Source organism: Uloborus diversus, chromosome 7 (assembly GCF_026930045.1).
Source record: "Uloborus diversus isolate 005 chromosome 7, Udiv.v.3.1, whole genome shotgun sequence".
Lineage (NCBI taxonomy): Eukaryota > Metazoa > Arthropoda > Arachnida > Araneae > Uloboridae > Uloborus > Uloborus diversus.
Window position 1 is genome coordinate 98,881,339 of NC_072737.1, and position 15,497 is coordinate 98,896,835.

Consider the following 15,497-nt stretch of genomic DNA (forward strand, 5'->3'; position numbering starts at 1 on the left):
CTGATTTTGTCTTTTAACCAAGGAAAAGATACTTCCTTCTCTCTTAAAATATTTCTAAGGCTGGTTTCAGTTAGTTTTCAAATCTGACAAAAATATGAAGATATCTTGAAAAAAAAAAAAAACTACTAACGCATAGTAAACTGTAACTTAATATACTATACAGGCAAACCAAATGACCTCTTAATTTTCTATTACCGGCAAAGCTGTGTGGGTACTGCTAGTGTACAGTAAAGAAGAATTATAGTTACCTGTGCTATAAACAATGAGGACACCGGGAATTATCTTTCCAATCAGAGCAAGAATTGAAAAAAATCCGCACATCAAAGCACAAAACTAAAATTTATTAAAAAGCATCAGCATATTATAAAAGTACATAACAAAACCTATAAGCACACAACTAAGAATTAAGCAAATACACACATATAAAAATAAAAACATTACAATAGAACAAATAGCAATAAAGAATAGATAGAAAGACTTTGATATTATTACTACTCCTTATCAAATACATTTAGCTACAAACTTTTTGAACTTCCAAAGGTCTCACAAAAGCAGAATTAAATACACTAGAAAAAAGATACACAATGAAAAGATAAATACAGTAGAACCTCTCTTATTCAAACCTCTATTAACCGAAACTCTCCGTTAACCGAAGTCGGTTTCAATTCTCTTTTTTTTTTCCTATTATTATCTAAAATTTTCTCTAAACGAACATCCATTTTTAAATTTTTTCTCCCCACATTTCTTTTGCATGTCAGCCGTTTTTTCCAAACTACGAGTGCAGATAAATAGTTTGGAATTCCTTCTCACTAGCTCAATTCTTGGTATGAGTATACTCTCTCCTACTTTCAAGCGTTCCTGTTCTAAACAAAAACACATGTCATTTCGAAATTTGGAAGGTCATACTGCCGAGGCCCAGAACAATCAAATGTTATTGCACCGTCTGATTGTAAGCAAGTGCAAAGAATCACCTCTTTTGTAATCTCAAGAGCAGAGAAGCTTTCTTCGCAGCAGAATTTGAAAAGGGGGAGGTCACTCTGTGTCACTTATCCTTTGTGAACCTATTCCAGGAAAAGGGAAAAGAAGGAAAACCTGTTTGCTGTTCTGTCGCGTTGGGCTGGGTAGCTGGCCAGAATTCGAAATTTCCCGGAAATTTCGTGCTAATCTGTGGGTTCTCTTTTTCTGCTCCTACATTTTCGATCAGAATTTTCTTGAGTGCTATCAGTGAATTGGTAGTTTTGACCTGCCGGGGGATCTGATAGAACTAACGCGTTGTTTTTCTTATTTTTGAAACTCATGTTTTCTTCTTTATGATGGCTTCCATTAAGAGAAAAATAATCGTATTAACCATACAGGAAAAATATGATATTGTAACGAGACTAGAATCTGGTGAAGCTGTTACAAAACTTGCGAAAGAGTTTCACGTTGGTGTGTCAACCGTGAGCGAAATGAAAAGAAACTCGGAAAAAATTAAAAAGTGTTTTGCTGAGTTTGATATCACGAAAGGTGCCAAATTCCGAAAAACAATGAAATTAGCCGATCATACAGATTTAGATGCGACTTTGTACAAATGGTTTGTGCAGAAAAGATGTGAAGGAATACCCCTATCTGGACCAATGATTCAAGAAAAAGCTTTGATTCTCAACTCGAAGCTTGGTGGTTCTGATGACTTCAAAGCCAGTAGTGGCTGGTTAGAGAAATTCAAAATTCGCCACGGTATAAGGCAACTCAATATCGAGAGGGGAAAACTGTCTGGAAATGTCGCAGCAGTTGATTCATTTGTTGCAAAGATTGAAGATTTGATAAGAGATGAGAATTTATCCCCAGATCAAATTTACAACTGCGATGAAACCGGACTGTATTGGAAGGCCCTTCCTGAAAAAACTTTAGCTGCGGTAAATGAAACTTCTGCTCCCGGAAGGAAACGAATGAAAGATAGGGTCACTGTTTTAGCCTGCTCCAACGCATCGGGTTCCCACAAGCTTGAACTAGCTGTTGTTGGGAAAAGTAAGAATCCGAGATGTTTTAAGAATGCAAACAGATCTGCTCTTCCTGTACACTATTTAAATCAAAAAAATGCTTGGATGGATTCCAATTTGTTTTCCAAGTGGTTTTTTGATATTTTCGTGCCTACAGTGAAATCTTGGCAAGAAAAAAAACATTTGAATGGAGCGCTTCTGTTATTCGACAACTGTCCAGCTCATCCGGAACATAACTCTTTAAAATCTGGTAACATCCGGTGTTTATTTTTGCCCCCCAATACAACATCTCTGCTGCAGCCTATGGATCAGGGAGTCTTAGAATCTTTAAAACGACGTTACCGAAAGCAGTTTATCAGAAAATTACTTTTTGAAGGAGATTCTGAATCTGGTGCAGTTTCAATAGTTGAGTTTTGGAAAACTATCAGCATCAAAGACTGCATTTATATGATCAGTGACGCGTGGGAATCTTTGCCGCAATCGACACTAAGACGAAGTTGGAGAAAACTTTTGCCGAATTTTTCAAGTGGCACAGATGAAAATGCTACTGACATTGCGAAAGATATTGTTACTGAGTTTTCAAGCGTTTTCAGTACAATGAAAGGCTTTGAAAATTGTGGTGATAGAGAAATTACAGATTGGTTGAATTGTGACATGGAAGATGCAGGCTTCCAGTTGCTCAATGATGAGGACTTAATAGCAGAAGTCCGGAATTCTCCAAAAGAAGATGATGATGATGAAGATGAGAATGATTCTGGAACAAATAAGATATGTAACAATGATGCATTTGAGAGTTTTGCAAAAGGTCTTGCTTGGTTGGAACAACAAGAACAGTGTGATTCCTATGAACTCATGATTTTAAGAAAACTTCGGGATAGAGCTGCACGGCAAAGGACGGCGAAATTGCACCAGATGAAACTTCCATTTAAACCATTGTAAATTTTGTTCCAGAAATAAATTAATTTTCATTTATAATTTTAATTTCTTTAACAGTAAAAATAGCCATAACAGTTGAACGAAGACTCTACATATTAAACTAGATGATTATAGATGAATTCTCAATTATCCGAAGTAGGTTCGGTCCCAATTACTTCGGATAATTGAGGTTCTACTGTAATGGATAAATCAAAGGATTTCGGATTTTCTTAAATATTTTTAAAAAATCAAATAATCAGAATTTCTTTTACTTTCTAAAATTGATTTCAATAATTTCAGGTTCTAGTTATGTTACATTTTTAAAAACACTTCATATTAAATTACAACACAATCAAACTATTATAAAACAATTTAAAACACATATTTTAATTTAATGTCATGGTAGAAACTATTTTTTAAAAATAGGTTTTATGTTAAGAAAGATTAACCAATTTTTAACACCAGTGCAGATTCAAATCGCATTTAGCGTTTAAGGCACCATGAACAACAGTACACTCTACATGCATGCAGTCGATCTCACTTATAACGAGAGCAAAGGGACCATGATTTTTGCTCGTTATAACCGAGCATTCCTAAAAAACAACTTCGTTTAAAAAATAATGGAAATTCATCATAATTAATTTTTTTCTTTCAGCTATTATTATTAGAAGAAATTACTAAAATATTTACGGATCAAGACTTACAATTAGTTTTCTGCTCTGCACTCCCCCCCCCCCCCCAAAAAAAAAAAAAAACAGGATCCTCAAAAGAGGCGAAATACTTTTGAAATAACATCTCTGATTCTTTCAGTTACATAGTCTGCCTCATGATCCCCCCCCCTCCATGGGCATATAACTGCTTTAGCAATTATTATTAGGATAAACTACTTTAATATTTAGCTTTCAAAATGTCTGATGGCTTACCTTTATTGCAGATCTCAATATACAAATAATATAGTTAGGGAAGCACATCCCCCCAACTGCGACCCCCGCCCACCGAAAAAACGAGCTCTCCTAGTGAAGAGAGTCTAAAATCCTTTAAAAATAACCAGGGCTCCCAACACATTTTAGCCATAGAAAAGGGTAAAAGAGGACCACTTTGAATCAAAAAGGGGACCAAAGAGGACCAGTTAGGATTAAAAAGAGGACGTTGAGAGGACCATTCATAGTTAAACCCAGGGAAGCACCAAAAGGCAAATTAGCTGCCTGGCTCTAAATACATGAAGATAATTTGTTAATTAACCATAATAATGATTTTTAATGGTAAATCCTTATCACCTTCTGCACAACTGAATTTTTTATCCATTGAATTATATTATTTACACAAATTTTTGAATGGGGAGGGGGTGACAAGCAAGCATGTAACTGACCATCTTACAGAGTAACTTTAATTGTAAAATAAATTTTTTACCAATTAACAGGTAAAAACTGGCTAATTAAAAATAATCACCTAAGTAAGCGATGAATTAGTGCATACCTAATAAAGACTTTTTAGATATAGTTATTACAGTAAACACCTTAGCACATAGTAGTTTACAAAATTTTTCACATAACCAGTTTAAAGAGAATTTATTTTGATATAAGGTACTGCAAGACAAGAAGCTATAGTTTAGAAGACAGGAGGTCCCCTCCCCCTCCACAGCCCTTGGCTTTTGCACATATTTCCAGCCTACATATGGTACGTTTATATACATATGAGAGTTTATGATCAAACACCAAAGCAGGAGGTAATTTCTGGCTACGCTACTGATTGACTAAGTTTAAAAATATTAGAGGATTGCAAATCATTTATTAGTACGCTAAGTATCCAAATCATTTCTTCATATGTATGTATTAGTTGTTCGGGCACCAAAAAATATTGTAACTGTCTTCATGTATATATAAAAATTAGTGAGATAGGAATTTTGTTATTAAAGCTCCCACATCCAAAATATACAAATGCGCTCAAGCGATAAATACACTGAATGTAAATTTGAGGCAGCTTTTACTGGATAACTTAATGTAATAAATAAATGTGTAATTTCAGATTCATAGAGCTATATTTTCAAATTGAAAATACTCATTTTGAGTATTTAAAAAAAAAATAAGGATACAAAGTTTTAGGCATTAAAAATAAAATTAAATAATATAATTTGAGGTAGCACATGTCAAAACAGCTTCCAATTTTCAAAAATATTAAAATAATTACAAAATGCAAAAGCATTGAAATCTTGAACACGAGAATCAAATTTTCGCGAAGTATGTTCACTGTTGGCATAATTTCCAAAAAAAAAAAAAAAAAATTCTCTAAAACAAAACATGACTAAAATTGAACATAAAATATACTAGTCTAGGATAGCATATGTGAAAATAACATTCGATTGCGTAAAATATCAAAATATTTACAAGATGCAAAAAGATTGAAATCTCAAACATAAGAAGCAATTCTTCGCGAAGTTCGAGTAAGTGCAATGCTGCTATGGTTCCAAAAATAAGGAAGTTTATTATCTATTAAAATTAAACAAAAAATAAGCTAATCTATGGTGGCGTATGTCAAAATAACTTCCGATTGCCAAAAATATCAAAATATTAACAAGATGCAAAAAGATTGAAATCTCAAACACGACAAGCAATTTTCCGCGAAGTGAGAGTAAGTACAATGTTGCCATGGTTTCGAAAAAAACATAGTTTATTATCTATTAAAATTAAACAAAAAAAATAAGCTAATCTATGGTGGAGTGTGTGAAAATAACTTCTGATTGACAAAAATATCAAATTATTTACAAGATGCAAAAAGATTGAAATCTCAAACACGACAAGCACTTTCCGCGAAGTGCGAGAAAGTTCAATGTTGCTATGGTTCCAAAATAAAAAAGTAAATTATCTATTAAAATTAACCAAAAAATAAGCTAATCTAAGGAGGTGTTATGTCAAACTAACTTCCGATTGCCAAAAATATCAAAATATTTACAAAATGCAAAGAGATTGAAATATCAAAACCCAGCAAGAAATTTTCGGCGAAGTCCAAGAAAGTTTGATGTTACCATGGTTCCAAAAAAAAAAAGTAGTTCATTAGCTATCGGAATTAAACATAAAATAAGCTAATCTAAGTTAATGAATGTTAAAATAACTTTTGATTGTCAAAAATATCAAAATATTAACAAGATGCAAAAAGATTGAACTCGCAAACGCAGGAAGTAATTTTTCGCGATGCTACATATCGAACACAAGTTCAGAAAATTGCACTAATGAAACATTCTTGATTTTTTTCAAGGTTTTTCAAAGGCGTACGAACCTGTGAGAAATTTCGTTAGCAAAATGCTTTGATTTTAAGTCATAACTCCTCCCCAAAACCTCTCCATTTGCTAGATTTCCATGTTACAGCGGTTGAAGGAGGAGTAATGACGTCAATCTGAAGCGAAATAATAGCAGAAAGTTAGGTTCAATAGAAAAATGCCGCCGCGGCCGCGTGTTCGGGCGTAACAAACGTCAGCACACAGTATCTTTTAATGCAATGAAAATTTTTAAAATCTGATTTTTGAGTAAAAACAATATGACTTAATATATATAGATCATAATGTTAGGGTTGCCAATCCCCAATAAGTGCGATGGCCCCACTCATTTTTAATTTTACCGAGCCCCCCCCCCCCAAAAAAAAGTCCCTACTTAAGAGACTAAAATACTTTTAAAATAAGTTCCCTGATAATTTCAATGGCATAGTCAGCTTCAAGACCGCCCCCCCCCCCCCCCCCACAAATGGGTACCCTGTTCAGGACATTATTATTCGCTTAAATTGCTGGAACATTTGCTTATCAAGATGTTTGATGACTTTTCTGTATTGTAGGTCTTACAATGAATGAGATGTAGCTGGGGTGCCAATTTCCCTCCCTAAGTGCGGTGGCTACCCTCAATTTTATCACCTACCCCCCCCCCCCCCCAAACAAAAGCATTGTCAGAAGTAAAGAAAAAGATACTATTGTAGAAAGTGAAACTTCCTTTTTCTCATTTAAGAACAATAAAAATAAATTCCCACTGTCAAAATAGTTCAACTTTTTAAAAATCTTTAGTAAACATTCTAAAAGTCAACATTTTCACTATAAATTACTATTAACATTTTACTGAATTAGTAAATAATTTTTTTTTTAATGTTTTCCTTAAGTTACACTGACACACCGGAATGAAAACATAAAAACTTAATGATAAAAAAATATTGATATAAATTACCAATCCATGATTTTCTTTCCTCAACTTCCAGACATCTTTCCATAAAATTAACATTTTCTCACAGAAATCGTTCAAATGTTTACTGAGTTCCGGAACACTTACAGTGTTGGGGTTTAAGTCAGTCCAACTACAAATGAAAAAGAGAAAACCTGATAAATATTAAATACTAATGAAAATGGAACAAAAGGAAACTTCTAGGAAAAGGGAGATGGCAGGGCCTTATTATTGAACAGGCTAACTGGCCAAGACTGAGAGCCCAGACCTAGATAAAATTGAAAACTCTCTGTGAAACTGAAACACTTTCTTAAAAATTTTCTGCAAAAAACCACTGCACTTCTCCTGAGTCTTATATTGTGGCCAAACAGCAAAAATGTCAAGTTGAAAGTGAGTTGAGTACCACAATTATACCTAAATTATATTTGCTCCATTTTCAATATTATTAACAGGGAGAATCTCAAAATTTGCGACCAACACTTGTCGCTAACCAAAAGTGGTTTAGTAATCGAGAAATTTGTTTAAAACAAATAAAAATTGTGTACATACTTTGAAAATTTTCTATGAACTGCGTTCGCTGGATCTATATTATCTGAGTCTGGCCGAGGCCTACTGCCTCCATTTTGTAGGGTCCTCCAAATAGCTAACTGTTTCAACTAATGGCTTAAATTGTAAGATTTCACAACAGAGGGCCATTATTTACTCCATTACTAACCTCATTTATTAAAGCTTTAATTGATACTAACCTTGTCAACAGTGTAGAATTGCAAATAACAAAACCAGTAGAATAGAAAATTTTCAAAAATTATAGGATTCTTCTGTCTTTATGTAGAAGTTTAGTAAGATCTCATTTGGAGCATGCTGCCTAGTTTTGGTCTCCTTATCTCAAGATACTTCTTTACTGGAAAGGATTCAAAGAAGGGTTAGAAGCAGGGCCGGATTTGGAAGTGTGGAAGCCCTGGGGCAACGAAGGAGTGGAGGCCCCAATAATCAGGGTTCGAAAAGATCATAATATTTTTGAAAATATCCGATACTTTGATATATAAGATGTATATCTGAATATTTTGATATATATGTATATATCCAATATTTTCGATTTAAAAAACTTCCATTCAAGTCATTTCGTCAAATAATTTTTAAATTCTTGAGCTCAAGAAGCGAGAATTGTAAGGATGACCTGCAAAGTTAACCATTTTTTTGGATTTTTTTTTACTTACTTTATTTCTCTTTAACTCATAGGTACAAATTACAAATTAAATGAATTAAAAAAATATATTGCGACTGAAATGCTCGATTAAATAAAAAATTGATAGTAAATGGATATTCGATAATAATATTATTTTTGTGCAAGCATTCTTTGTAGAAGTACAAAAAAAAATAATAATGTATGGGAGAAAAAACGTAAAATTTGCTGACCGGTGAAAGTTAGGATATTTTGTAAAAATTTTACTGTGGGGCCCCTTTGCTGTGGAGGCCCCAGGGCAGTAGCCCCGCCTGCCCTCCCCTAAATCCGGCCCTGGTTAGAAGGCTAGTAAGGGGACCAGACTTAAAAGTCTTAATATGTATAGCCTGGAGCAAAGGAGAGTCAGAGGGGACATGATTCAGTTGCTTAAATTTAGCAAAATGAAAGGTGTTAAGCGGTTAAATTTTTGAGTGGAAAACAGGACGAGGGGTCATTATTTTAAGCTAGTCAAATCTCAGGCTAACCTAGACATCACGAAAGCTTACTACTTTAGTAGGATTGTAGCCACATGGAACAACTTACTAGAAAAGGCTGTAATAAGCAAGGGGGTGGATAACTTTAAGAGGGTCATTTGATCTTCATTGAGGACTAATAAACTGACTAGGACCAGCCTAGCTAGGCTGGTAGCAGCACAGCTGACAACGGGCACTGGACCTAGCTAGTTCCAGTGCTTGTTGTCATATTTATATTTGCATAAATAACAGACCGGTACGCATCATATCATAGTACACGAATATTTTAAATCTGATGTGATGATCAGTATTCTGCCGTGCTAAGCGCAAAAGTGGTATCTGCAGTGGAGCTCAAAATGAGAAATTCATGATTAAAGTTTTACAACTCGTTTCTTTGATTTGTGACTTAATTAAATGTTCAACTCGGGGTAGTTGTTCAGTAATTGACTTATCTAACCTACATAAGAGTGTATTTTTGTAAAAATCTTAATTTAAAATTAATGAATGCAGTTACAACAAATTTTTTCTTCAAAACCTTGTCATATGCTAGGTTAATTTCACCATAAGTGACTATTATCAGGCATTTTTAGGGGTATCTGCACAGATATGACAGAAATAGCTTAGTAAAACCATTGAACTCAAAAATTAAAACGCGCTTAATTTAGCATTAAATAACACTCTGCTCTATTTTGACTTAGTTGCTGCTTTATTTTGTTAACACAATTCTAACAAAATCTACCTTCCAAAAAATACCATTTTCAAAATTTCAGACAGTTAAAACTGTAAACCATAATAATTTTCTATTCTTTATCTTCAAAGAATGCCTTGATGCTATCATTTTTATAATGTTTTACTTTCTAGATTCATTTTTACCCAGCATGAAGATAATTTTGACAGCAGATGATACTTAAATAAAAATATAATTGGCTGCCAAAATAAATGCGTTTTTTTTTTTTTTTTTTGCATGAAAGAATTAGATATGAATATTTTACATGCATTTCATTCTTAAGAATTTGCACTTTAAATACAAATTTAAATAGAAAAAGCTGAATATTTACTGGAACATTTATGCAAAGTTGTATAAGTTTTTATTATCGACCTATATCAACTATTCAACGATAAACTAATTTTAGTTCTCCTCTACAATAAACTGCTTGCTACATTATTAAGTTTATTAAATATGCTGCTTTACTAAGGTATAAAAGTCGTATCTACAAAAAATACTAAGGAAAAAAGTGATAACTGTGCAGATACCACTTTAAAGGCTTAGAATTTGTGACTTACGTTCAAACTGTCTTAGCAAACTGCGCAAAATGTGCAGTTATAACTTTTTTCTTTAAACTTTTTTTAATATTTCGCATTCACAAACTGCCATAAAATTTGAGATTTAGGTAAATTTAATTACTAACGACCACCTGGTGACAATAACTCAATTTTGATAAAATGTGCAGATACCACATCTGTGCTTAGCATGGCAGTATTGTAACTATCACTAAAAATTTTAGACAACGTCTAATTTTATTTATTCCCTTAACGTTAAACAGTTTTGATAACAGAAAAAAACACAAAAAACTTCGCTAAAGTCCTGTTAAATTAATCTTTCAATAAAGAGAAAATAGGCAAACAAAATATTGAGTAATTGGTACACATCATTAAGTGTAAAATAATTACAATACCTTTCAGATTCTTGACTCTCTGGTGTGCCTGTAAAACAAGCAGAAAATTTAACCACCTCAAAAAGCTTTAAGTAAACATAAAAACTGATTATTTTTTTTAAAAAGTACCTCTGATTTCAGGCCAAACTTGATAAATCCATGTGTTGTAACAAAACAATGTAAGTGCAAATATTGAAAGTATGGAAAAAAACCTCCTGTTCCACGCTACTATGATCCTAAGGAACAAGAGCATTTAATATTATACACATTTTAACCATAGTTAATTAATTTAGTTAGTCATCATATTTAACTTTCGTACAAAGATTACAAGTTACATTTAATTCAACTGATTTTAGTTACCATGAATTACAGATATTATAGGGTGCACAAATGAATAATCTACAATCATAACAAAATAATGCTTAACACAATGAAACATTAAAAAGTACAATTCCAAAATGCAAATGCAGTCATTGCTCACTTATATATTTCTGATTTTCCAGTTCTGGATTAGGGGGAGCAAGCCGGGATTCTTGTTTTGGACACTGATTTGTTAAAAGCATTGGCAAAAGGTTTCGACAATAAATATTTTTCCCTCAATCGTCATAATCATTATTATAACTTCTGCAAGAAAAAAATGCCGAAATTGGAAGTCAATGTCTTATGCATCATTATTAAGAGCCTGATTTAACTTGAGTGTATGCTGCATGCTTGAAATATAAATGCTTTTTAAATTATTATTTAGTTTTCCCATAAAAGTTATCTAAAAAAAAAACCACCATTAACATTATTTAAAATTAAGTCTTTGGCTAAGACTTTTGAAATTTGGCTAATTTGCTTGAGCTTGCAATTTGAAATAACTAGCGTATCTACAAAAAAATACATGGCCCTACAAAAGCTTTTTGTGAGCTCATTCAGGCATTCATGTAGAGGGTTGGATCATGAGCCCTCCCTCAAAGATATGCTAGGCTCGCCAGATTTCTGAAATGTTTAATCAGGACACCATGTCCCTCCCTCCCTCACCCAAGTGTCTCAAATATACAAAAGAGGGTATACAGTACATATCCCTGGAAGGTTTTTCCGAATGTTTTAGTGGGTAGTTCGTTCTCAATGTGTCACAAATGACTAGTACAGTCCCCGCTCCATATTGTTGACCCCCCTCTGTCCCTACATATATTTCACCCTGCATTTTAAAAATCTCGGGACTCCCTCAGATTCGAGCCCACAGGTCTCCCATCTTCCCCCTCCCCCTGTGCCCGGTAATAAATAGAATAAGTAGAGAAATTTAAACTTTAGTTCCTACATGTTAATATTTGTAAGTTAGTACTTTAAGAAGAAACATTTTGAATGAGGAATAAAAATTGGAATAATACTTATGTGTAGTTTACATTGGCTAGGACTTTTTTAAAAAAGTCTTTTTTGGCTTAGATCTTGTTAAAATCCTTACAAGCTAATCCGATATTAAATTTAAAAGTCAATGGTACAAATGACAAAATTCCCGGTATTTCGTCAGAAAACCAAGATGTCTAGCAAGCTTAAGATAGGTTAGAGCGGGGTTTATGACATTTATATTTCAAACAATAGGGCCAAGATCCGCTATTAATGCCAAAAATGACTCATAACCCTCTCCAAAATCAGAAGCTGCATCCACCCATGGCTGATTAATATTACGATTTTTATACAATGTCACATATTCATTTGAATATATTTCCTTTAATTAGTTTGAGCAAAAAAACTTGCGATGCATATCAAACACTTAATGTATTTATTTGATATTCACATAAATAGCATATTTCTTGCGCTTTAGATCAACAGAAGTACTACACAACACTATGGAGCACATGCATGCAATTTTTACTGACATTGTTGCTACACATTACTAGATTTTTCAATGTTTTTAGCCAGAACAAGGGCAAACTGGGATACTACTTTCTTTCGCTTCATTACTATAATACTGCATAAAATATTTTCTCATGTTTTTGCAGTGTTGTTAATAATACATTAGGAGCAATCAATTTATTTTAAAACCATTAATCTTCAAAAATTTGAAACACATCATTCATAAATTCATGTACGATAGATTATTACGAGTTCACAAACAAAATAATATTTCGGATTAAAAAAATGATACTCAAAATGAAATTTTCATTGTTGAGAATAATTCATTCCCACATGTTTCGATCGAAATCATATGCCCCAAAAGAAATCAAAACAAACTGAAGCAAGAAGTGACTATTCATCACAGGTGAAAATAAAAAGTTATTAACTTCGATTTTTAATAAGTCAGAGGAAAAATAAAAATCAACATTCTGCCTTACCAATAGGCTATATTGACAGTGACAAAAGCTCCAGCACTTAGATACGGTCGTTCCCAAACAAGAAGACTCTGCAACGGGCCGAAATACGTCTCAAATGGACTCAAAATAGAATTGAATACTCGGGCTCTGTTGACTCTTTCATGGGGTGTCAAAACAACATGCCTTTCAGGCGGTTTCAGCGTCTTTCTCAGAACGAAGTCGTAAGCTTCTTTCAAATATCCAAGTACAGGATTCATTACGAAAAACGATAATTAACCCCTATTCTACTTCGACAGCAAGTTTGAGAATAGTTGCGAATTTCGAACTAGTAAACAAATCGCATCACAGATCACGCCGTAGACATCATGCCATACCTTCTCAATGAAGCGACGTGATTGGTCGCTTAAGGGTTACTGCATGTTTATCGCTCTTGCAGCCTATTCTCAAGATTTTTATAAACAAAACAGAAAGGATGAGACCGAAATTTAGAAAACAATGAAGGTATGACGTTGCCCTCTCTAGGATGCTTATCACACCAATTACGTGAACAAAAAAGAAAGTGATATGATGCAATCGCCTCTACGTCTTTTACGGCTGATACACACACATGCATGTGTCACGAGATTTCTACTGCGGTGCAGAGCTGGATAAATAGATGGGGAGATGCTTGAAGATACTTAAAACAAAGTTTATGAAAATTAGAAAGACATTAGTGGGGTGGGGGTGAGGGCTGAGGATAGACCCGTCATTACTAAGTCACTGAGCTTTTGAAAACAAAATTTAATTTTCGAATAAAATTCCTCTATCATCAGCTGTATGGGAATTCATTTTTATGCCCTTTAAGGTAAAGGTTGATGATAAATATAATTTAAACGGTAGCTTTGACGTATAACACGGAAAGCTTTTTTTGCTGTTATTTTAGTGAAGATTTCGTTGGAGGTACATATATACTTATTTGAAATTCATAAATGTAGTGGACAATGAATCAAATATTGGCCAACGTTGGAAAATATTGTTTTACATTTCTTGTACACCGAGTGATATTTAAATCGCTACCTACAACATTTAATTAAGGGATATTCATTTTACGTCAAATCAACAAAGGCCCTCAACCTGTTCATCTCAGATTTGCATGAAACTTTCACAAATCTTACTTTTTGACCTCTTTATTTTATGTACGAGTATTTTTTTAAACCAACCATTCATAATTGATGAGTAATTATAATTTTTGAAATTTGTTAAAAAGCACAAAAATTATTATTTTTTGATGTATTTTAATGAACACATACAAAAATTTTCAGAGTGGGGGTCACACAAGAATGGTAATTACTGCAAATAATGCAGGAACCTTTTTGCAATATTGGCTTTAAAATGTTATAACTCAAAAGTTTTATGGAAGCTAGAGTTGAAAAAAGCTGATTTTGAAGAGAACTGCATGCTTTTTAATCTGATATATAGCTTGAATAATTTTTAGGAAAAAAACTTCCTTTTTACAAAATTTTATTGTTGTTTTTTCTATCGACTATTAAACAACTTTAGCCATTTGGGGGACTTTAACAGCAGAGGCGCTAGGCCATGGTGAAGTTGGCCCTGCATCCAAACATTTTAAAGAGGACCATAAAAGGAACGGTAGTAACAGCAGTAGTGTCGGACATTAATTACAAAATTTTCCTAAGAAAACTTTTGCAGCTAATCCCTTAATGTTCCCACATCTGATTCCCCACCCCCCCTTTTTTTTTTTTTTTTGAATTTATCCTTTTTAATACGTCATAAATATCCCCCCCCCCCTAGAATTTTCAAAAAAGACTATCTCTCTCTCTCTTTTTTTTTACATTTCAAAATTTTGTGAAACCATTTCCTGAAAAATTATTGAAGTTTGAAATTAAACTAAAGTGCATGCAAAAAATCCCACTTAAAGTTTCGATCAGGGAGGGAAATCCAACCTTACTTTTTTCCCTTGTGCAAACCCTGATATTAGATATAGAAGGTGACCAAAAAATAGATTTTTTAATTAAAATATTTCTGGAATTTATTTTCTCCCAATATTAATACTGGATATCTACATGCTGAAGTGGAGTGACCCGATCGGATACTAAATATAATTAAGAGTAAGCTGGATATCCCCCCGCCCCCAGTTCATCTCTACTATAACTACTATATAATTTCAAATGGATTATATCATAAACTGATATCTGCTTCCCCATATTGTGTTAATGGAACTAATTTTTCTCAGAACATGCAGTGTCTCAACTTTTCAAAATTATGAGTTTTTGTTCTTCCGGTTAATATGTTATAATTTGTGCAATATGTCTTTTTGTGATTTTTAACTACTGTTTCTGGTAAACTGCATCATATTATCATACATTAAAACATACGGTAAGCGCATTAGCATATTATTTACTTGTGCGTAATATGCATTTTTTGTAGACAATAATTCAGATTAACTTTTAGTGCCGAAAGCTTTAATTCAGAGATATAATCAGTCACTTCCTATTCCGTGGCGCAACCGGGGGGGGGGGGGGGGTCCAGAGGACAGCCTTTGTTTGCACCGCCCCGTGCCCCCTTCCCTCCAGAATGCCTAGTTGAATGTTTTTCAAAAATATTTACTTCTGAAGGGCGGGGGAGGGGGGGGAAGCGTCCAACAAAGTGATTTTAATAAGGAAAAAATAATGATGTTGGGATAAAACTTTAATATCCACAAATTGGTCAGCTACTCTCCTCCATCCTATTTCTTTATTTCTTAATTTTTTTTAGTTCGCC

General features: G+C 33.5%; 1 protein-coding gene across 1 annotated transcript in view; it reads right to left on the reverse strand.

Moving 5' to 3' along the window:
- The window catches only part of LOC129225760 (reticulophagy regulator 3-like), a 33,840-nt gene extending 20,736 nt beyond the window's left edge, over positions 1–13,104 (reverse strand). Inside the window, exons 1-5 of the mRNA XM_054860259.1 lie at positions 12,759–13,104; positions 10,570–10,676; positions 10,462–10,489; positions 7,097–7,223; positions 249–333 (exon numbers count right to left, since the gene is read on the reverse strand). Of these exons, the coding sequence (XP_054716234.1) occupies positions 249–333; positions 7,097–7,223; positions 10,462–10,489; positions 10,570–10,676; positions 12,759–12,994 (583 nt within the window). The 5' untranslated portion in view covers positions 12,995–13,104. The remainder of the gene's footprint in view (positions 1–248; positions 334–7,096; positions 7,224–10,461; positions 10,490–10,569; positions 10,677–12,758) is intronic.
- Between the last annotated feature and the right edge of the window lie 2,393 nt (positions 13,105–15,497).